The sequence below is a fragment of the Limulus polyphemus genome, unplaced genomic scaffold (assembly GCF_000517525.1).
Source record: "Limulus polyphemus unplaced genomic scaffold, Limulus_polyphemus-2.1.2 Scaffold926, whole genome shotgun sequence".
In the NCBI taxonomy this organism is placed as follows: Eukaryota; Metazoa; Arthropoda; class Merostomata; order Xiphosura; family Limulidae; genus Limulus; species Limulus polyphemus.
In genome coordinates, this window is record NW_013666536.1 from 232,133 (window position 1) to 258,087 (window position 25,955).

General features: G+C 35.8%; 1 protein-coding gene across 1 annotated transcript in view; it reads right to left on the reverse strand.

Annotated features, from left to right (window-relative positions):
- LOC106461275 (pituitary homeobox x-like) overlaps window positions 1-25,955 on the reverse strand; it is a 42,601-nt gene that overhangs the window by 15,087 nt on the left and 1,559 nt on the right. Inside the window, exon 2 of the mRNA XM_013921090.2 lies at window positions 13,308-13,534. Within this exon, the coding sequence (XP_013776544.2) occupies window positions 13,308-13,534 (227 nt within the window). The remainder of the gene's footprint in view (window positions 1-13,307; window positions 13,535-25,955) is intronic.

Sequence of the window (25,955 nt, forward strand, 5' to 3'; positions counted from 1 at the left end):
GGATATTTAACAGTTGTAGCAGCTTGTATTGTAAACGGATATTTAACAGTTGTAGCAGTCTTGTGTTGTAAACGGATATTTAACAGTTGTAGCAGCTTGTGTTGTAAACCAATATTTAACAGTTGTAGCAGCTTGTATTGTAAACGGATATTTAACAGTTGTAGGAGCTTGTATTGTAAACGGATATTCAACAGTTGTAGCAGCTTGTATTGTAAACGGATATTTAACAGTTGTAGCAGCTTGTATTGTAAACGGATATTTAACAGTTGTAGCAGCTTGTGTTGAAAAACCGATTTAAACGAGGAGGAGATTAGTGTAATTCTTGTCTTGGGGCGAAGTAACTGTTATAAATATTTCATTAAGATGTGCCAAATTCAAATAGATCTAAAAGCTGGTTGGTTGTTGTTAAGAACAAAGCTACAATATGGGCTATCTTTGCTCTGTTCATAATGGGTATCGAAACCCGAATTTTAGCATCGTTAGCCTGCAGTGTCACAGCTTGGCCAGTGTGGGGGATGCATCTACGAGTAAAGTTAAAAAATACATACATATATATATATATATCGGAGTTGTTAGTGGCCTTTCTTGTTTGGGTTTTCAAGCTGATTGAAAAAACGTCTTTCGAAGCAATGCAATTTCAGTCGAAAGCTGATCGGCTGTTTTCTTTTAAAGTCAAGCAGAATTTCAAATAAGAAGTAAAGTTTTCGGTTAAGACAAACGACATAAGTATTGCTGTAATTTTATGAACTTCTTTCAGACTTACGGAGATAACTTAATTAAACTAAAACCGCTGTTACAAAACAAGAAGGAGTACCTTTTTTTTGCAATGTATCGTATAGTTAAACTTTTCATTTTTTTTAGGCTAGAAATATTCATAAATCCAGCATGCGAGCAAGGTTAAAACTACAACGCGATGGAGCATGTCAAGATTTATCAGTACGTCTATGTTTATATACATCTTGGGTCCTGGGATTCCTAGGTACAGCATGCAACAGTAATAAAAGCCACAAAAAAATAGTGCATTATCATGTATTCATAGACCGCTGTAAAAAGAAAGCTTAAAATCAAATTTTCTCTAGATTTTGTGATAAACTCTTAATTTTTTAAAGAAATGTTCACAAGAAACAACTGATAACTTTCTTTCAAGTAAATATATTACCTCGTTAGCATAGACAATTTGTTGTCGTGTTTGTAATTTTGAAAAGATGACAAGCAATTATTCTGTTACCTGTAGATACTGAATTAGAGATTGCACATATTAGCGTTTTATCGCAGAATGATAATTTCAGACTGCATTTTCATCGCGGTTAAACGTTTGCTATCTTGTTCTTAAACTTTTTATTAAAGAGTAAGCCCAAAAAACCGATTCTGTAGTGGCCTGGAGGATCTATTTATATGTCTATCTCTTGGCTCCCAGCTGCATGAAAGTATATAGTGGGTTCAATAAGTTATATTAAAACAGGTCAGATTATGGATATCAGCAAGTCACGAGACAACCACAGCTGATATAATGTCGCGGTAAAACGGAAAGTATCAGAACTACATTAGGCGTTCGTAGGTAATGAGAATATATCAAAAACTGATCGCTGTTGTGAAGGCTATGTAACAGTCATTTCCGACGCAAGATATTCATACACTTAGATTATAAAGTTGTCTTTGACATAAATTTAGAACTTCCGAGACGTGGATATCTCTTGTACGTAATAGCATTGAAAAACAAATGAATATGGATCAACCAGAGTCCCAGGGACCATCTAGAAAGAATCATGCAACAAGTCGTTCTTCAACCTTGATAAGGAAAGCGCAGCGTCTTTTAACGGATGAGATAGAATCTATGAACACAAAGGTCCATGGTGAAAGATATCCACATGTCATAGGCAACAGTACACAACATAATTAGAAGGTTCTCCGTTTGTCAAAGCGACACAAGTCAGATGTACGCGAGCTGCTTTTACAAAATATCCATTCAGCCGTCACATATCTCGAGCAGATGGAGAAGGAAACGTATATTCAAGCTACACGAAACATACCGGTTAAGTCGCCAGACGCAGCGCCTACGGATTTCTGTACGATGGAAACGTTGAAACAGGTGCTGGGAAACAATCGTCTTATAGATTGATTATGAAAAGCACACAGGGAGGAGTGGTTTGTTTTGAATATGACAGCCTTATAATTGAACCTCTTACAATGAAAACTATGGTGCAGGACTATTTTCTAGACGCATAGTCGTCATTTAAAGCGTGATTAGATGTGGCAACGTGGTCTGTAACGACGTGGCTCCAAAATCGATTTAGTATAACGTATTCAGCTTCTGTAGTTTGATTATATATCGACAAATATATCAGTTTCAGTCGTTTAGGTGTTAAAGGTCAAATTTATTATTGATTAAAGTATTATTTGTGCTTTGCTGTAAAGGTGATTATATTACTTAATCTATTATTTGGTTTGACTTATACATTTTCTGGGGGCGTTTAGGTAGCGTATTCCACAACTGAAGCGTACTTTCAGTCTCATTGTGTTTGGTCAAAAACAAAGAAAACTGCCTGATACAGGTTATTCTAAGAAGGTTGAAACGTCGAGTGCAGACAAAGCCAGAAAAGGGAAAGTTTCTTTTTTCCATCTTAACATTTGAACCGATAATAATTATGACATATTTTCTTGGACATTACTTATATACAGGTCGATCACGTGAAGTTACCAATTTGTGTTAGTCAAGTTCATTTATAGTGTCATTAACATTGGTCTACTTAACACAGGCCCCATCTCGTAAGATTTCTTATTTATATGAGTCGAATTCATTGATAGCGATATTAACATCACACTAATCAATATAGGCCCCATCTGGCAAGTTTTCCTATTTATATGATTCGAATTCATTCATAGTATTATTAGCATTACACTAGTCAATATAGGGCCCAGCTCGCAAGTTTTCCTATTTGTGTCAGTCAAGTTCATATATATATAGTCTTATAAAAATTATCCCAGTTAATACAGGTCCGATCTCGCAGGATTTCCTGTTTATGTCAGTCGATTTCGTTAATAGTGTTATTAAAATTATCCCAGTTAATACAGGTCCGATCTCGCAGGGTTTCCTGTTTATGTCAGTCGATTTCGTTAATAGTGTTATTAAAATTATCCCAGATTCATGTCATAAGATTTTTTACTTGTTTCAGTGAAGTTTATTTATAGCGGCATTAACACTATTCTAGTTAATACTGGTCACAACTTATGTTCTGTTTCTCAATCGCCAGTTATCATCAGTTAATTGGTTAATGATATTAATTACGAACATTCCATGAACCGAATGCACATGAATTAAAACCTATAATAAAATATAAACTAAATTTTTAGTTAATTAACTTGTATAAGACAACAGCAATGTTTTAGGTGTTCACAAATGTAAGTTGCACGTAGAAAGGTGATGACTCTTGGAATTACCTTTCTGTAACTAAGAGTGCATTGAAGTTTAGTTAAGGAGGAATGAGGTTTTAAGCAGCATTTCATATTAGAAAACAAAACGTTTATTAATTTACAGTAGACGTACTAGTACTTTCGTAAATATCTAGAAGAGCAGGCAATGACTACTGACTGAGTTATTCCATTTATCAAGTGCTTATTACAGGAGCAGTGTAAGCCCACACCCAGGGGAAGCTCGGGTGGTTTCGATGCGGACGTTCCGGGTAAAGATGCACACCAAACTAACTCCCCGTCATACCTGAAGAGAAGATATGAACCTTTGATTGGAACTGACGTCTAGAGTTGATAAATGTTGCTTTTAACGCTCCTGTTATTGTATTTCTCACTGATAAGTCGGCGAGGGTCGTCCCTCGCCAAGCGGGGAGTCCGCGGGGAACGTGCAGGCCTCAGGTCGGCTGAGGGTGGCTAGTCGTGGGGTATTAGCGCGAACGAAGCATAAAATCATTTTGTTTCGTAGTTTCTAATGTTGATGCTTGCTGGGCGCTGGAGCTACTTATGAACAACGTTTTCTACCGAACGTCCGCTCGGTTGGATATTTATTAAAGAGGCTGACTCACAAGATGGGATAAATATGGCAATAAAATCAACGCTTTATCACGACGTGAACCTGTATATATATATATAAAACCAAAGAGGAAAACTCAACGCCTAGAACTGGTTTCAAACTAGGGCTCTGGTCCTGTAAGTAAATATATTTCGATCCCTTGTTTAATATCATTATCTAGCACAGTGGCACTCAACAGTTTATGGCTCAGGACTCATTTATAAACATTGCTGCTCAATCGTGACTCAGTAAAAGCGCAAAAAAAAAAAGAAATGTTTTTTTTTGCTTATTAAGTACTTACTAAAGAAATGAATTGTCATCTTTTTTAAGGTCTATTTGGTTAGATTGGGCTATCTGCTGTGTCCATCACGTGAAATTGAACCCCTGAATTTAGTGTTGTAAATCCGTAGAACTGTCCCACCGGAGGACAGAGTCCGTTCGTAACCTTTTAATACATTTGGATGACCCAGTTTTGGGTCGCAACCCATGGGTTGAGAAATGTTGATCATTTTAACTTTTCGTTTAGTTAAATTGTTTCTTCTTGTTCTTTTTATTTTGTAAGGCTGAGCGAGGTTAGTGATCAGCGGGTCGGGTTGGGGGTTGGAGGGTCTCAGGTTCGAGAGATAATACCCATGATCCATATTGTATCTTTCGTTTTGCACTTAACTTGTGGTAAAAGTAGATATACTTAAAACTGGTTTGTTTGTTTGTTTTGAATTTCGCGCAAAGCTACACGAGGGCTATCTGCGCTAGCCGTCCCTAATTTAACAGTGAAAGACTAAAAGGAGGTCAGCTAGTCATCACCACCCACCGCCAACTCTTGGACTACTCTTTTACCAACGAATAGTGGGATTGACCGTCATATTATAATGCCCCCACAGCTGAAAGGGCGAGAATGTTTGGTGGGACGGTGATTCGAATCCTCGACCCTCAGATTGTGAGTCAAGCGCCCTAACCACCTGGCCATGCCGGGCTTCTGACTACTGTATCTAGCACATTCCAACATTGAAATATACACCTATAAAAACACAAATACGCTTATGTAGAGGAGTGTTCGCGATCTTTAGCAACGGTATAATCACGAATCTCTTCTTCTACTCTGATGACGTTCTGTGTGATGATTCATGTTATGAATTATTGCGCTGTTCAATACAATCTTCACTACAGAAAGCTTTTGCTAAGGTTGACCTTCTCTTTACATGCTTCTGAAAGTCCATCACCTTCCGTTTGAGCCACTCAACGACACAAATCCACTGAAGATGTCCGTATAAAGATTTAACACGAATCAGGCTCGACATGGCCAGGTGGTTACGGCACTCGACTCGCAATCTGAGGGTAGCGGGTTCGAATCCCCTTCACACCAAACATGCTCGCCCTTTCAGCCGTGGGGGCGTTATAATGTGACGGTCACTCCCACTATTCGTTAATAAAAGAGTAGCCCAAGAGTTGGCGGTGGGTGGTGATGACTAGCTGCCTTCCCTCTAGTCTTATACTGCTAAATTAGGGACGGGTAGCGCAGATAGCCCTCGTGTAGCTTTGCGCGAAATTCAAAAAACAAAAACAAACAATTAACACGAATCCCGTTTGTATACTTGTATCTTGCACAGTAGCTAATATGTTGACCGAGTCGTGTGACTAGATACTTTGTTTTGGCATACAGTCCGATAGTATGCCAAGCTCACCTTACATTGTTCTCTACTCTCCGGATGCATAACGTATATCATTATAGTTGTAACCTGCAACCACAATAAATCCTTTGGAGTAACTTTCTCAACATGCTCTGTACTCTGCAAAACGAAAATAAATCGCCCTAAATTTCGCAAGCACTTAAGCAGACACGTGCTTCATCTAAATAGACGACATATTTCAATTTGTCAGATGTCAGATTCCACTCGTACTGCTTGGTCTTCCGTTCAGCTCGTGAACATGGTACTTGTGTCTCTTTTGAAGACCTCAATATATGTGAATTATCCTGTTTACAGTTCCTACTTTAGCTGTTATGGACCGATGTACACTTGGGTTACATTCAGTGACAAGCTGTTTGATGTTATTCTTTGCTTCTCGTGCTCAGCTGATAAGTTTCAACACTACACTAATTTCTTTCTTTAAAACGCTAACATTTCGTGCTTTATACGCGTTTATAATAGGATTAAGAGAACTTCGTAAGGGAAAGTCCAGTAATGTAATTCTCCCAGAATGGGTCAGACGTAGACACCATATGCACTTGAAAGTCACAACATTTCAACTAAGTTATAGCAAGAGGGTCAAAGCTTTCAACCTGTGTAGGGTAGTCATAGGACGAGAAGAGCCGAGGAAGCAAAATGATTGATGTATACACATTGTTATCACAGATCTTGAACAAGTCTCTGTATGTATACGTGTATATAAAGATACACACCTATGTAAAAGCTTATATAGAAAAATAAATATTATTTGAACAATGAATTCTTAATAAAGAGTTCGTCAGTAAAAACGTTTAATAACCAAATTAGAGAAACTATTATTAACTGGATTCCGTTTCTGGTTTGTTTTAAAGTTCGCGCAAAGCTACACGAGGGCTATCTGCCTAGTATTCCCAAATAAAGTAGTGTAAGACTAGATGGAAGGCAGCTAGTCATCATCACCCACCGCCAGCTCTTGGGCTACTCTTTTACCAACAAATAGTGGGATTAATCGACAAAATATAGCGCCACCACCTGGCCATGCCGGGCCACTTTTCCGTTTCTGTTAGCGATGTTTTCAGCAATAATCCTATAACAACTAACAGGGTGTGGCTTGCTTATAAATATTGGGTTAAACTGAAACCATTATTCAAAACACTGACATAAAATGTTGCATTTATAATATATTGATCTTTTCTGTATTCGGTATCACGTTCTACACTAACTTAGGCTAAATCGACGGAGAAGTGGTTGTGAGAAGAGCGAAAAATTACACATAACAAGGCAATTAGCCAACTGATTAAGAAGATGAGAATCACGCTTAATTATTTTCTTCCTTGGTAAAAAAAAACATCTTACTGGTTGAATTTGCGATGGTTGATTCTTCGAGATTAAACGTCCCGTACATAAACGAATCGTTGATGATTCTATATAACAATCTAAGTATTGTAAAGGCTGACGAAAAAGGCATTTCCTATGGCTGGACATTGCCAAATATAGTCGGAACAAGGCTTGAATAAGTTATGCACTGGTATTATTACATGCTAATTTCACTCCAGTCAATTTGTTTTTATTGCTGTAAAAAAAGCAATTATGCTGCATGAACTGAACAGAAACCGCAGTTATCCCTTGAAAAACGATAATTTAGTTTTTTTTGCTTACACTTATGAATCGATAAAGGTATTTAGCTTTTTTTTTCGAATATCGTTTTTCAATGTGAGAGCTAATAGCTTTCTCTGAGTAAAACCCCTTATTTTGTACAATAAGTCAAAGGAAGCCAACTTCATAAGGGTGATAAACTTAGAAAGATGTCGATATATCCTTGTATAACGAGAGTATCTCTCCCTCCACTAGAACATGATGTGAAACTCAATTTGTCATATCTTTTCTTTTTATCTTTTTAAATTATAGAGTTCAAAACTGATCTAACAGCAGTTTATGTATATATATTGTAAATACTAATTTACCTTCATGCGCATGTAATATTAGACATTAAAACGTCACAATTATGTTCGTAACGTCGAGCCAATTACTATGGAGACCGATCTTGCCAACGAGAGTGTATTATACAGCATTACAGAAGGTCAAATCTTAGAAACCCACGAATAGATAGTGAACTGTTTGGAAACGGTAAAATAAAACCTGTGCAACGATTGAAGATAAATATTTAGCATAAAAAAAGAAAATTTTGGTATAGTTGATAACATCCCCAGAAACACACACTTAATTACACGTTAGAGATTTTGAACGATTTTAATGATATGCTTGAAATCATGTGATCGTTTTATCTGTCACTTTTATAATGTGCTCACAGCTAAGAGTGTATGGTGTTTTCAGCGGCACCACGTCTCGAACCCCGGACATTTCAATTAGCATTTCGACACGCTAGCCATCAGTCCACGATCGGAACTAGTTTAATTAAGTTGCATAACGAGCTTATTTTATTATTGTGTCAAATAACGTGCACTAATTTTACATATAAAAATTAGCTTTTACACCACAATTGTACAGTTTCGGATATCGGCCAGGTCTAGGAGTCGTTGAGAGGGGAAGTGTTTGAAAAAAAAAAGCTAAAATAACTTAAAAGATTAAGCAAATTTCGGTAATACTCTTTTTCTGGTGCAAGTAATCAATTAAAATTATTTCCCTGAAAGGGGGCCTCATACAATGTTGTGTTGTCTGTCAGTCAGTCAGCAGACACTAAAATGACTTCACCTAAAGGACGCTTAACGTTGCAATTTGTACTGTAGTGACGTCAGTAAAATGTGCGCATGCCATGAGTTACGAAATAATTGTGCACTCTGTAGGCTACAACACAGCATGACATATGAACTTCAAAAGCAAGAAATAAAAATATCTGTAACTCTAAATTTTGGTTTTGGTTATTCTTGAAACAGAATTATTTCCGGAATCCTGCGGAAGTATATCTAGTAATAAGTTATTATTTGATACTAGCAAGAAAAAACAACAGAGAAACACACGGGTTACAGTTATGTATTAAAATAATACGGTTGTGTATAACAATTTCTGTAGTCAAATGGCTTTGGTTACTTAATAATAGGTAGAACTACAAAACGTTATCGAAACAGAATTGCAAACTTATGACGACAAAGAACAGTAATACCTAATGAGAAACTAGAAAAATGTAATACAATATTTTTTCTGAGCAAATACAAACAAATTATAAACTATTTCACACGAGTAACTAGGAATATAGTACATGATATCAAAATAGTAATGCAAACTTTATGACGAAACAAAACTGTAGTAACATTATGACGAAACAATATTGTTATGACAAAACATAACTGCAAAACTTAACTATGGATTTGAAGAGTACTTACCTGATGATGAATGCGGATGTAATTTTACTTAACTGTTAGTTCATTGTAAAACATCAGTGCTAAGATCACTTGTTATTTGACAGGCTATTATTTTACAGTGACTAGAGTTTATTTACAGACAACTGCTACCAGTAATTCAACCTTTCAAATACGGTACGTTGTTTTACAATGCATCTTCTTCTTAGTAGCCCTCCCCCAGTGGCACAGCGGTATGTCTGTGGACTTCAATGCTAGAACCCGGGTTTCGATACCCGTGGTGGGCAGAGTACAGATAGCCCATTGTGTAGCTTTGTGCTTAATTACAAACAAACCTTCTTAGTAACTAAGAAATATAATTCCTGTTATCATTAACAGAATCATAAACCCGAAACTGACTAAGTGCACCAATTAGAGATTTCTTGAACCGAAATAGTGCAAAGTTTTTCAAAGGGATAGGTGCTTGGGTCCTGAATGAGAAGGGTGCTAAGTTTCTAAATTAATAAATCTTTTTTTTTCCCCCACAAAACAAATATTCTATCTAAAACGTTTGTGACTAAAAAGAAATAAGCTTATTACTTAGACATTTTTACAGACTTAAACTGATATAAAGTCTTGAGAATGGTGCCAATTAATGACTTTAATTACGATTTTTACAGATGTATTAATTTATAAATGTGAGAACGTTTAGTCAACCATGCCGATCGGATATGGGCAGATTTAACTCGTTTATTTAAGATATCGATTGGGTGTGGGCTGACTTAATTCGTTTATTTAACGTAAAGATCAAATGTAAATGACTACAACCCATTTTTTTAACATATCAGTAATATGTGAATGGACATGATTCGTTTATTTAAACATACTGATCGGATGAGAAATGACATATTCCATTTATTTGACATGCCGATTGGATGTGGATAAGTAGGCTTAACTTATTTATTTAACGTACCGATTAGATGTGGGTACGTATAGGCTTAACGTATCTAACGTACCGATCACATTTCAGCGAACCTGTACTGAACATACTGGTCAAATGTGGGTGGACTTCATCATTTTATTTAAATACCCATCAGATACGAATGGACACAAACGATTTATTTAACATACTCAGTGGATGTCAACAGACATAACCCAATTATTTAATATACCTACTGGATGGGGACGGACACACTTAAAATTAATTAAACATATATCATATGCGAACGATATACGTTTAATTAATTTATAATACCAATTAGATATGAACAGATACAACCTATTTATTTAACATACCGATCGGACGTGTAAGACATAACCCATCTGTCCAACATACCAATCAGGTGTGAACGACATAACTAACCCATTTGTTTAACATACCAATCAGATGTAGACGAATATACACCCATCCTTTTTATAACATACCAATCGGGTTTTAGACATTTATTAGCTATTTTGAAAGCACTAGAAAATCCAACGTATACAAAGAGACAGAAGCCCTAACAACAGTAGGTTAAAAGTTATAGTCAATCAAATAATATGTATCATTTATTTAGTCATGTTTTAAGACAAACATGAATAACAAAAGATATTTCCTTCACCAGAATCCCATGCAGGATGAAATGACTTGGTCTCTAGTAAAATACATTTAACTTCGGCCTAAATTTAACGTTAATATTCAAAGACAGGACGTGTCGAAAGCTCAGAGACAGAATTTAACCATTGAATCAGCCAGTAAGTAATATATAGAGTTCGCTCTGTTTCAGATCTGAAGAAAAAGGCATTCACTAAGGCATCAGAGGCGAACATATAGAATATTTTTAACTCTTATTGGATTAACCATAAAATATCGAACCCCATCGGATACTTAAACTAATTTATGTACCAAAATACTGGTGGTTCTATGCCTTTTTTGTTTACAGGATACCTAACAACGTATGGGTCAGACACAAGTATCTTATACAGAAAATGAGTAATTTCACCCTACTTGTTTGACCACCCCTTTTACATTGAGCGTTGAAACATGCCAAAAGAATGTCTACAATTTGAAAGCAAATAATGAAATTTCCCATGGCTGAGAATTTTGATACAGCTTGTAGTTTTTTACATTATTATCAATCTTACAGAGTGAGAAACCAACCAATCTTAAGCATAAAACATATGTAATTGTACGTTTGTATTAAGATAGTGTTTAAAGATAGAATTTGTGAAGATTCGGAATGAAATTATTAATAATGCTTAATTAATTGAGATCATATCTATTTCCTACGTTCAGCATTATTTTTGGTTTAACGATAAGTTGAATCACACTTAACTGTGTAGACAAAGTGAATATCGTGTTTTATTCGTAGATCTACGGGCAAAAAGTTTAGTGAGAAACATGTAGCATTATCCTGTTTTCCTGCTCATTTCAGTGCCATTTTCTGTTGCGCAGTAAAGCTGCCCGTTTTTTGGTAAATTACAAAAGTATCTTCTCAAAACTGAGAAAAGTTTGCCCCAAAACGTTATCGCAGGGAGCATTTTTGGTGAAACCCGCTTTGTTTGGTATTATCCAACCAGTACTTCGTAAAATAAGAAGTAAATATATCTTGTGCAGATTTTCCATCATATTATCAGATCCGACTTCTCTTTTCGTTTCTTGATTTACATTTAATTGTAATTTATTCTACTTAATTGTATCATGATTTGGTCCCACCAGGTGGGGCTCACAAACACCCTTTATTGAATTCAACTCTTTTTCTACGTACAGTTACTTCGCAACCTCAAAGGGATACATAGAATCCGCCAATAGTCTCCGTGAGAAAGTCACTTTTCAAAAAGATTAACCATCTTTTTTCACAGTTTCTATATTCAGTTGTAAAAAAATGTCTGTAGTATGAACCTGACAACAACAAGAACTAATCGGAAATTTCTCTCCAATGGTAAAGACTCACTGATAAAAATAAGACAGTTATGATAATTATTTTCACACACGTGGAATCTCCACAGGGCTTACGCATTGACAGATGTGTCATTTGTTCCATAAAATGATATGAGAACGCCATTTTGTATCACCAACATGACAACAGTAACTACTGAATGCCCCAAGTTTAACGTGACGTTCGAAGCTTCCTCTGGGAACGAGAGTGTCAGCTCACGACGATCAGATGGCTGTGACGGCGTAGCTCCCATCCGCCACGACTGAATGGCAAGGCAACGCGAGCACTGACGTTTTGCACCCGCTCTGAACATCAGAAACGTGAACATTTGCTCTAGACTATGAGAGCAATATTGCCCCTATAAATTTATAATGATCGGCAGTAAAGTTTGTGTCTACTGACGTATTATTTGTGGGCTCATTGTTTATGAGTTCATGCTTTTCAGTTCCCCTCTTTTTTTTAATAGAACCGTGGAAGTGGTGAGGATCCATTCGTGTCGCGCTTTTATTATTCCATGAAATTTCATACAACGTGAGAGAGTCCAAAAACCTCAATAAGTTTATTTTTGACTCACTTGATGAAGTATAACGGATAGTGGCAGACCAGTCATTAGTTAACATATGAGATGTATCCAACCGCATTGCTAACTTGTACATTTTTTTAACCACCTTACTCTCGTTCCCTAAAGACCAAACTAACTCTGACTAATGGTGGCGTAAACGAAAATTCAAGTCTATTTATTTTGGAAACAAAACGATATTTTTTTCCCTAAATCCCCTCAGCGAACTCTCATGAGTTAGGATTTTGTTCTTATCCCCTGCAAAAACATATCAATAGTTTTCAGTTAATGATGGCTTATGGAACAAAACTATCTCAAGCAGGAGCGAATTGTTCCAGTAAAATGTATTACCCTGTCAAATACTATACAGAGAGATTTATGGTTCGAAGTTAAAACAGATAGCAGAAAAATTTCAGAGCAGAAAAGCGGTAAATCTTTATTCAATGATAAGAAAGGAGTCTGTGTTTTATGGAAGTTCGTTTGTAAAAAGCAACAACGTTCGTATCCTTCTTCTTAAGTATCCAGAGAGCGTGTGGCATCTTCGCATGAAGGGTTAACTCTTTACCGAGTTAGGGGCTGTTTCACAAAGGCTGTGATAGTCGCAGTTAATTTCGAAGCAACCAGAATTATTTTATTATCATGATCTTATTATTACCTGTAAAAAAGTAGCATGTCGAGCCTGATTATTAATACAATTTATTAAAAGAATATATGTGTTACGGTAGAAAGATCGTTGACAAGGAAGAAGTGTATTTTAGGTACGAAGTGTCTTTTCTTCTTTGATTAAATATATCAGATAAAGTCATCAAATCCATTAGTAAAGTTCTAGTCTACAACTAGAAAACTTACCCTAACGCGGGCTTCAGTTAAGTTAGTCCACATAGCTATTTCTTCTCGGGTAGACATGTCGGGATATCTGTTTCGAGAGAAAGCTGCCTCAAGTTCCTGGAGTTGTTGACTGGTAAAGTGAGTTCTCTGTCGTCGCTGTCGTTTCTTCTTCTTCGGATCGTCGTCACTCGAAATATCGTGACTGTCCACAGTTCCTTGGCCAGACTTTCCACTAATAGCACCTGAGTCTATGATAAAACCAAAACATAACTTCGTTAGCTAATTTCAATTCAGATATAAAAATTAGACTAAGTGACAGATGTTTGTTAATACTGAGCAACTAATATCATACCAAGCTTAGTAAACTTAAACAGGGAAGATGGTGTCACAAAATAATATACCAAGTTCAGTGAATACAGACAGTGAAGGTGGGGTCACAAACTAATATTATATCAAGTTCCGTGAGCTCCGACAGAGATGTGGTGTGACAAACTGGTGTTGTACCAAGCTCAGTGAACTCAGACAGTGAAGGTGGGGTCACAAACTAATATTATATCAAGTTCAGTGAACACCGACAGAGGTGTGGTGTGACAAACTGGTGTTGTACCAAGCTCAGTGAACTCAGACAGTGAAGGTGGGGTCACAAACTAATATTATATCAAGTTCAGTGAACACCGACAGAGGTGTGGTGTGACAAACTGGTGTTGTACCAAGCTCAGTGAACTCAGGCAGTGAAGGTGGGGTCACAAACTAATATTATATCAAGTTCAGTGAACTCCGACAGATGTGTGGTGTGACAAACTGGTGTTGTACCAAGCTCAGTGAACTCAGACAGTGAAGGTGGGGTCACAAACTAATATTATATCAAGTTCAGTGAGCTCCGATAGAGGTGTGGTGTGATAAACTGATGTTGTACCAACCTCAGTGAACTTCGACAAAGAAGGCGAATATTGATATTAATATTAAACCAAACTTTCTAGAATCAAATACAAAAGGCAGTGTAACAAAGTAATGTTAAACCAAAGTCAATGAACATGGAGGAGATTCCTCCAATTAATACTATACCAAGCAAGTTAAGTGGACCACAGAAGGTGGTGTGATTAACTTCTACTAAACGAAACTTATTAATGAAATTAAACAATGAAAAGAGGTAGATAAAAGCGCTTTCTACACTTTTACTAAATTGATATATTTTGCAACGTTTCGGCCTTAGGTCCACTTCAGGCAAAGAACAAAATACAACTGACTATGGTGAAGAGTCGTTTGGACTTTCCTCACACCACGAGACACGCAGTCCGAAACATTGCAAAATAGATCTATTTAGGTAAGAGTGAAGAAAACAATTTTATCTACTTATTTTCGTTGTTTAAACTTATTAATGGATTCTACTCTTAACAGAGCAGTATCTTTGGTTGATGAAACTAAATGAAACTTAGTGAACCTGATCACAGAAGACAATGTCACAAACTAATATTATTTTAAGCTTAGTGAACTCGACTGTACGAGACGGTGCCACGTTAATAAATATATTAGTCCTATCTCAAGTTTCTCCACTTGGACGTCTGGTAACAACTATTTCGTTTAGACTGTAAAAGTGACTTAGATGTTTCGCATGTCAGTACGACTTCTTGTAATAAACTTAATAACCGTATAAAACTCATATTTTTATTAACACGGCGATATTATCCAGGTTTCGGACTTTTAAAGACCAATTATCACCATATTCGTAGTTCTTGAATCGATTCATGAAAATTAATAAACAAATAGTCGACTCTAAACTCACGACCCGAGCATTGTCATTTTCTGAGGACAGGTCATAGTTCAAGTTTGTTTCTCACGGTATTTTGTTTGTGCTTTTACACATCTTGTGATGAATAACCTCGGATGACCATTTCAATCAAAATAAGCTTGACACCGTTACAGCCGAGGCTACTAATACACTCTTACAGGGCATGGGGTTGTAAGGCCAATGAAATTCCCGTTATCCAACACAACGCATTGAAAGGCGTTATATAATTTGTTAACGTCACTTTGTGAGGCAAACGAGATAAAGTTTCAACGGTCACTACCATACATTGTTGTTTCGTCTCTTCGGGACCTTGTTCAGATAACCTCTTATATGATGGCATCATTAGAAACCAAAAACATTGAATATTTCTAGTTGATTACCAAAAAATAGTTTGTGAATTTCGACTTTGTGTTTCTTGCGAAATTTCTACAAATTTAAATCACTCTTGAAAAATTCATGTTCATCAACTAATTTAATTCGTTAATAAAAATGTTGGCCTGTTCTGATCAAAAATGTTCTGATTGAAATAACTGAACCTTATTGATTTCAATCTTATAAATAAAATAAAATTCAATGTTTTACATTGTAACTTTTGTCATGAACTAACAGTTTATTATAACCGTCCATGTCCATGGCCAGGTGGTTAGGGTGCTCGACTCGCAATCTGCGGGTCGCGGGTTCGAATCCCCGTTCCACCAAACATGCTCGCCCTTTCAGCCGTGAGGGAGTTATAATGTGACGGTCAATCCCACTATTCGTTAATAAAAGAGTAGCCCAAGAGTTGGTGGTGGGTGGTGATGACTAGCTGCCTTCTCTTTAGTCTTACACTGCTAAATTAGGGACGGCTAGCGTAGATAGCCCTCGTGTAGCTTTGCGCGAAATCCATTACAAACAAACAGATAAAAATGTCCCTACCATATGTTTTATCTATTTTTGAATTTTAGATCCACTATATTGCTGTTCATATCTGAAATCTGTTGCATCTGTTTCTTAATACGTTTTAAGATTTGAAGCATCTGAGGTTACGTATACTTTGTTTTAAAGTTGAGTTATTTTGTTGGAATTCATGAGCCTATCGCTTCGATTATTTTTCTAATTACATAAAAAAGAAAGCAAAAAGGAATGGTTATTCAGGAACATAGAGTAATTTTTATTTTCTCTCCTAACTGGATTAATTCAATCATTAGGTTCGTGTTGCTCAGTTCGAGATCGTTTCAGTAGACAGACGAAACAAAAAGTTTGGGCATTTTGTTAAAACGAAATCATGGCATTAAAGATCGATCCTTTACAACGTCAAATGTTAGTCAGTGACAGAAGGTTGTGTGTGTGTGGGAGTTATCAGCTGTTTTACATTTCTTGCAGGTTGGCCCACTAGGCTAGATAAAGACTAACACTACCGAAAAGTTATTACACTTTTTTAAAAAACATCTTTTAACTGCGATGCATTAAAATTCCGGCAAACAAAAGGAAATACGCCACCATTCTCTCGTTAGCCTGTGATTTAAACACTCTCAGATCTAAAGCAAAATCTGCGTCGAAATAAATGAGATGTCGTACAGTGGGAGTTAGGGCATTTATTGATACAGTTCACTTTCCAGACTATTCTCGTTTTCCATGATTTACTTCACTATCCAGATAGCTTGGATTTCCGCAGGTGTGTCATCTTTCGGTCTATATTCAATCACAGTAATGTAGTTTACCACCCAGATTTTTCTAACTATCTAACGTGTGGTTCATATTTCATAATATTTTGATTTTCCATAGTACAGCACACTTTCCAGATTATTCTATCTTCCCATTCTATAGTTCATCAACAGACTAATGTTACTTTCCACGGTGTAAATACTTTTACAGACTATTTTATTTTTCTATTTTATAGTTCATCAACAGACTAATGTTACTTTCCACGGTGTAAATAACTTTACAGACTATTCTATTTTTCTATTCTATAGTTCATCAACAGACTAATGTTACTTTTTACTGTTACTAATAGTTTACAGACTATTTTGAGCTATTCTTTATTTTAATAGTATAGCTAACTTTCCAAACTAATTTGACTTTATACAGTAAAATATATGCTCCGAAATAGTATTATATATTTTTTTTAAGATAGAGTTCTTTCTCAACTATTCTAAATGTCCATAGTATTACTTACTTTTCAGTCTATCCTAAGTTTTCCCATAGTACAGCTGATTTTCCAGACTAATCTGACCCTCTATAGTATGCTCTGTACTCCAAAATAATATTCTATTTCTTTAAGGTTATAGTTCCTTTCCAGAGTATTATGACTTTCTAAGCTTTCCGCGATATAGTTCACCTTTTAAACTTATTTCACTTTCTACAGTATAATGTTTTCGAAATTATCCAATGACTCTTGTCATTATATCAAACACAGCGACAGTAATAGATGTATTGTGTTTGTAATTAAGCACAAAGCTACACAATGGGCTATCTGTGCTCTGCCCACCACGGGTATCGAAACCCGGATTCTAGCGTTGTAAGTCCGCAGGCATACCGCTGTGACGCTGGGGGGCGTTATGTTTGTAAATAGCTATAATACTATGTGACATGTGATTTCTGTTTGTAAATAGACAATACGCTATGTTACACAAAGTTTGTTTTCCAAAACGTAACTACACCATGTGGCACAAAATATCCGTTTGTAAATTTACACTAAAACATATGAAATACTTTTTATCTGTTTTTTTTTATATATACAGTAGCTACTACACTACATATATATATATACATGTTTGTTTGTAAATAGCCATTAAATTATATGACATGGGATTTTTGTTTATAAATAAAGATTACTGCTAAGAAATATGTGAAATTACAGGTTTTAAAAGAGAAGTATAGCTATCGCTGAGATTTATACAAAACCACAACTTTAACATTGAGGTATGCATATTGTTGACAGATATGCAAACCTATGTATAGTTATATCTTTGAAATGTGAATGTCGCTGAAAGTTATACGAACCTAAGATTTTAATGTTGGAATATGACTATCGTTAAGAGTTTATACACAGCTACGGGTTTTAATGTTGACGCGTGATTATCGTTAAAACTTATACACACGCGTGGGTTTTAATGTTGGCATGTGACTATCATTAAGAGTTATACATACCTACGGGTTTTAATGTTGACATGTGACTATCTTAAGAGTTATACACACCTATGGATTCCAATGTTGTCTTGTGACTATCGTTAAGAGTTACACACACCTACGGGTTTTAATGATGACATGTGACTATCGTTAAGACTTATACATACGTATGGGTTTTAATGTTGACGTGTGACAATCGTTAAGAGTTGTACACACCTACAGGTTTTAAGGTTGACGTGTGACTATCGTTAAGAGTTATACACACCTCCGGGTTTTAATGTTCACGTGTGATTATCGTTAAGAGTTATAGAAAAGTACAGTTTTAACGATAAGTAGGACTATCGCTTCAAGTTATACGAACGAAGAAGTATGGTTATTCCTGAGAGTTATGCAAACCAACGGGTTTTAATATCGAAATAAACCTCTCATTGAGAGTCATAGAAACCTGTAAGCTTTAATGGAGAAGCATGGCTATCGTTAAAATTGATAACCTATACATACAATCTTAACCTTGAAATTTGGATTTCGTTTAGAGCTATACGAAACTTTGGGCTTATGTGCTGAATTCTGACTATCATTGAGAGTTATAATAACCTACAATGTTAATTTTCTAAGTGAGACTAGCATTTAGAGATATACAAACCTATGGATTTTAACGTTAATGTATGACTATCGTTGTGAGTTATGCGAACCAACGGTTTAACATTGAAATATGACTGCTGTTGATATTTATAGAAACTTATGGTTTTAACGTTGAAATATGACTATCATTGAGGGTTATACAAAGTTACGTATAACTCTAAGCAGTAGTTACATTTCAACGTTAGAATCATAGGTTCCTATACTTCTCAGTCATAGTCTTACCTTAAAATTAAAACCAATATGTTCTTATACCTCTCAGCCAGTCTCACTTTAAAATAGTAAGTTTACACAACTCTCGACGATAATTATACTTAATATCCAGACCTGTATAACTGTAAAACGTCCAATGATAGACATACTTCAACGTTAAAACCTGTAGGTTCGTTTAACTCTTAAGCGTGAGTCTCCCTTTAACGTTAAAACCTGTATAACTTTCAGCTACAACACATTCCATAAGTATTACTTTACTAACTAGCTTGAAAAAGAAATCAGCTAGCAAACCTTCTTTGAACTTTGAATAAATGAAGCTTCATACAAACTTTTATCATAAACACACTACCCCCAAGTGGTTTAGTGGAGAACTAACCATAAAAAGCCTGCTACTCACTCAAGCAGCAGAGCTGTTATTCTTGGCCGAAGCTGAAAGTCTGCAGAAGAAAACTTCAAAGAAATCAGCCTTGAACAGGTTATTTTATGCCAAGCAACTTACTGGGAAAATAGGAACAACAAATTGATTCATTATGTGAATATTACGATTAAGTTCCTCTACGTAATGACTACCTATTAGGCTTAGCTCAACTGATATTTAATATTAACCGTTGAAACTTTTGAGTGATACGTAAACAACTTAATGAATAAATCTTCTCTTAGATAATATACACACACGTAACCTTTACTCTGTTTTAGAAGTATAATATGTTTGTTCAAAACTCGTATATTTTCAATAATTTCTTTGTCGCAATGTGTTACTTTTGTTCATCCTGACATACATTCCACCCTCTTACACGTATCTATGAAAACAATGTGTTTTATATATTTTTAACTAACTTTCTTAATAGGCCTCTGTAAATTTTCAGTTCATTTGACTAGTTGAATGCTACCATAGCTATAGCTATCTATATTTTTTGTCAGGAAAAGTTTCTTGTGTTGATAACTTCCTTATGTTTGCAAACTAACTCATCATCAAGCTTTGTAACTTATGTGACAGTCTTCAGCGCTCGACGAGAAAAAAAATCATACAACTAGAAAGCTTGTCTTGGTTAATTAAGTGACAAGAAAATTCGATCCAATGTCTGGTTTTAGTGTTGACAAATATTCTCCTCCTCCATCTGGAAAAACAGCTCAAAAACACCAAACTGACCGCAACCGTTGAGGTCAGTCAATAAAACGACAAGTGTCCTATTACGGTGGACTTTGTCGGAGACAGTGCGGCCACTGTTCCCCAAACCCCTCCAAACAACTGTCACTTATTTCCTAAGTACTGATTTTCAGCTTGATCTGGTCTTTCACTGCTTCGTTGATATCGCTATACTTGTCAACTGTAAAAATCAGAAGCATAATGTCACTTACAGAAAAAAAGAAACAAGAAAAGAACCAAACACATGTTGTTTTATACACATCCCAACCACAGCCATTTAAAATCTGCTGCTTCTAAATGTCTGTATGTTTCCCTAACGTTTCTCACATAGTTACCAGGATAGTGATCCCAATTCATTCATAAATACGCTTATACAAGGTTAATATTTAGATGCCCTTTTGTTCCTACGCACAAGGTCTCCAGGCTAATGACTAAATCCCCTCTTGATTTACGCAATTGGTCCCCATGTAAACGACTAAATCTCCTCTTGTTCTTACGCATATGGTCCCCAGGTAAGCGACTAAATCTCCTCTTGTTCCTATTCACGTGGTCGCCATACTAGTGACTAAGTCCCCACCCCTTGTTCCTAAATGCTTGGTCACAGGTTACCAAGCTAGTGACTATATATATCCTTCTCATTCCTAAACCAGGCTCTGGCTATATAATAAATTCTCCAAAGCTTCTACAAGTCGAGTTGGTAATTCATAGATGAAGTGTAGAAGTAACACTCCGCGCGAATAAAATGAGTGATAAGCCTAAAATAACCAGGACAGAAAAGTGTTTAAGTAAAATATTTTAACATTTGACGATTAACAACAACTTTTGTTGAGGTTCTTTATGCGTTATTTCATTTTTCAGTTACCAAAAGCTTCTAACAAATACCAGCATCTAATACAAACGTTTCTTTATCTGTGCTTATTCAACACTTCCTATATTACAATACGTTCTAAATAATTTTAAAATCTTCTCATGTTTTTTGTACTAGTTACCAAGATAATCGGCGTCAACAGTTAGCACTAAGAATCATACATGTATCATACAGCAGGAGACTGTAGCTCAACATCAACAGTAATTTAAATAAAAAAATATATTAACAAATATTGTGCTTTGTTTGTTTGTTTGAAGTTAAGCACAAAGCTACACAATGGGCTATCTGTGATCTGCCCGGATTCTAGCGTTGTAAGTCAGCAGACATACCGCTGTGCCGCTGGGGGGGGGGGCAATATTATGCTAGAAAAGAAAACAGCAGTTAATTAGTTTAACAACTCGGACCAGCAATTTTCTTCGTATCACGCTTTTGTTGCCGAGTCTCTCATACAGTTTCTCAATGACATTACGTTTGTTATTGTGTAATCTTAAGAAACACTCGGAGGTCACGTGTATACCATGCGCTGTTCCTCCGTCACTGTTGGAACTTGAACACAGATTGATAACACGAGTTAACATAAGGTTGAAGGCTTGATCTGCATTAGTTAAATATAGGTGTAATTCAATAGTTATTTATATTAGGTAAATGCCTGGATAATAAATGCCTGTGTAAATAATTTGTAACACACATGGTTACACAAAAAAAATATGAGTACGAATTGGTAATATATGTGTATACACACACATGTGTATATATATATTCGTTGTAAAAATATCTGAACTAGTACCATATTTTATCTGAGAGGTAGGGTAACGACATCTTAACACCTGATAAGCATTGTTTGGTAAAGCAATAAAATAAGTTCAAAGAACAACAAAAAGAAATCAGTGTCAATAATATGTGTTGGATAGTAGATCACAAAGTATGTTAGAGAAGATAAATATTACTTGTGGCTCAGATGTTTAGGAGTGAACTAGGAATGTATGATTAAAACGTACAACAGATCCAAATTATGAAACAACAAATAACACAAGACATAAAACTTTAAGTTTACCACAGCTTAACAGAAATAATCATTATCCGTGAGAATAAACTTCAAATATGAATTTTCATATAATTATATTTGGCTGATACAGAAACACAACAACTAAAGCAAAACTAATTTAGGGCTCTTATAGTGGCAAAAACTTAGATTTTTCAAATTTAAATATTACTGCTAATACAACAACCCATTCTAATGACAAATTTCAGGAACAACACTATTGAATACGACTACAAGTAGAGTAGAAACATTTAGTTATTAAATGAGAGACAATAATTGTACGATACAGGAAATCCGCCTAAAAACACGGTATGCAACAACGAACGTAGCCGAGGTGAGGCACCTGACTTTAGGTTGTTTGTTTTAGAGTAAAGCCACGTTGACCACAAGGAATAAAAGCACAGGTTTTAGCATTGTAAGTCTGTAAACTTACCGCTGTCCCACCGGGGGATCGGACTGTAGGTTCATCCCCGAAGATATAGGGAAGATATTTTTTGTAGTTTTTCTGTAGGTTCATTCCCGAAAGTATAGGGAAGATATTTTTTGTAGTTTTTTTTCTCTCTCTTGTTTTTAAATATTTTTCTCGGATTACAAAGAATACCAGCACCTCCCAATACTCTGGAAATAAATTTCTTGGCTATGTCGGTGAATCTACAATATCAAACATTAGAGTAAGATATATATTGAAATATCTCAAGTAGGTCTCTAGCTGGCTTAGAACTTATTTCCAGCAAGAAAAAAAAAAGCATCGATTTTGTGTTTTCGGGTCAATTAAGGTTAAATCGTAAGGAAATATAAGGAGTATTTTTGGGATGCTTTATAACACAATCTAAACGTGTAGAACAAACGCTGAATGCAACAAAAACAATAAAGATATTAAAAATGGACCTATAAATTAACTTCTAAAATTGTTTTTCACTGTTTATTAATTCGACTTTTTTGTGAGTTTTAAACATGAAACGTGCTCTGAACTTCGATGACTTCGGTGCGCTACAGAGTGTTAAATACATTATATGAAAACGATTTTGAATATGCAAATCAGAAAGTCCGTGCCAACCAAAGCCGATATAAAGTGGCGGTGGAACATAATGTATCAGAACAAAAGTTTGACATTATGTTGGTAGTGTGATGTCACGGAAAAGTGATTGCTTTTGGGAAGGGTATGTATGTAACAATATATTTTTTTTTCATACACTCAGATCATAAAATTCTGTTTTGATTGGAAATTTAGAATTTCCATGACGGGGACATCCCTTTTACTTAATGGCATTGGAAAACAAAGGCAAATGGATCATCAGGACTACCTAAAAAGAGACCTGTAACCAGTCATATCCCAGCCGTGGTAAGACGTCTTGTAATAGGTAAGTGTAAAAATCCACGATCACAAAGATCAGTGGTAAAAATTGTCACGTGTTACAGGCAACAGTACGCAACATCATCAATGGGGATCTCCGTCTGGAAAAGTTACACAAATCATGTGTGCACTATTTGCTTTCACGACATATCCGTTCAACAGTCGTATACCTCAAGCAACTGGAGAATGAAACGTAAATCCATGCTTCCATACGATGACATACCGATCAAGTCGCTGGATGCAGTGTATTTGGAATTTTGAGCGATCGGTTTGTGTGTTTGCTTTGGGCTATCAGTGTATCGAACCCCGGATTTTAGCGTTGTAAGTCCGTAAAATTACCGCTATCCCACCAGAAAACCTGAGCGATCGGACTGTTTAAATGGGTGGTCGGATCTTCGTCCTCGTATACTAGACGGATTATAGAAGGCACTCAGGGAGAAATGCTGTGCTTTGCAAATGACAGATAAAGCCTGACCGGGTGTGACGAGGGTCCGAAATCGTTTAAACATAACGTACTCAACTTCTGCATAGGAGTGATTATCAAATCTTATTATTTGGTTAGGCAAACGTTGACGGTGTATGCTGCTTTGTAGTTGTCTTCCATCTAATCTATCACTTCATAATAAGGGGCGATTAGTATGCGCAATATCCTTTTGTTTTAGCTTTGCGAGAAAATTATAAAGTTAGAAAGCGTTGTAATTTTAACAAAAGCGTGTAGATAGTAATAATAATAATAAGAATTAAGACGATGTGTTTTATACAACCGAATACCCGTTGTCTGAAACAATGTCTAGAACATTAAATATACCTATGTTTATATATATATACGAATCTTTAAAAGTTGTAAATTTAGAAAATAAAAAATATTAGCAATATCGTAAGAACATTATATAACCTGCGGTATTTAACGACCCTAGAAATATAAACCTAATAATCACGATAAATAGAGTGTTACAGAACACTGTAATAATGTTGCATAAAGAATAATACAACTTTGTTTGTTTGTTGAATTTCCGGCAGAGCTACACAAGAGCATTCTTTGCTAGCCGTCCCTAATTTTGAAGGATTATACTAGAAGGAAGGCAGCTAGTGAACATCACCCACCGCCAACTCTTGGGCTACTTTTTTACCAAAGAATAGTGAGATTGAACGTCACATTATAATGTTGAAAAGGCGAACATGTTCGATGAAGGGATTCGAGTCTACGACCTGCAGATTGTGAGTCGAGTGGCTTAGCCACCAGGCCATGTCAGCCTTCAAAACTTTGTAATAAATTTCTTGAGAGTATAACAAAACTGATCGAGTATTGAATAGAGGATAAAATACTGAAATAGTGTTTCAGAGAGTAACACAAATATTACAGTAATGCTACAGATAATATTACAAAACATGGTAACAATGTTGATAGACAAACACAAGTTATAGTAGCTATGATGGAGTGGTTAACACAAAACATAGCTGTAAGAATTTCAGGGAAAATCATTTTTATCAGCTATGTTCTATTAAAAAAAATCGTTTGTCTCGAATGACAAAATATCTTCTAACGCCCTAGAAATTATTTTGTTGGTTATGCAGTTAATCTACAATATTAAAGATTAAAGTAAAATGTATATATAGATATTTCCAATAGGTTTCCAGGCGGCAAGAATTGATTTCCAGCAAGAAAACGAATATACAGAGAGAGAGAGAATACTACAACAGGGTAATGAAGTTTCAGAGACCAACATGAAATTTAGTAGCTGTGATGAAATGAATAACAATAACAAAAAACAAAGCAGAGATCAACTCAAAATATAATTGTTATGATTGAGGGAGTAATACAAAACATAGTGAGAATATTGCAGGGAGTGTAATGAGTAATAATGTGACAGAGATAAATGTAGAAATGCAAATTATTGTGTTATTATTGCAGGGAGTATAACACAACATATATATATATATATATTTATTAGTAACGTTGCAAAGCTTCCGTTGAAGAGAGTAACACAAAACATGATATTAATATTGCACACTTTTATGCGTATTAACATGATTAGAGTTGTATTTGTGTTATTAATTCTTAGGAATAAAGGAAGTTTTTGCTACCTTAGTGGCAGTGCACAGTTTGTGACGTTTGCTAAATTGTTAGAGCTTAGTAGGCTTAACGGAATGAGTGAATGAAAATGATTACGCCAACATGTGTAATCAAGTCATCGCTCTCAACATTCGAAACACACCTACACATGCTGGCATATCTGTGTGTACAAATATATGTGTATAAATAAATATATATATATGTGTGTGTGTGTGGTTTGGTTTGTTCTGAATTTCGCGCAAAGCTACACGAGGGATATCTGCGCTATCCGTCCCTAATTTAGCAGTGAAAGACTAGAAGGAAGGCAGCTAGTTATCATTACCCCCCGCGAACTCTTGGGCTATCTTTTACCAAAGAATAGTGGGATTGACCATCACATAATAACGTCCCCACGGCTGAAATGACGAGCATGTTTGATGTGTGTGTGTGTGTGTG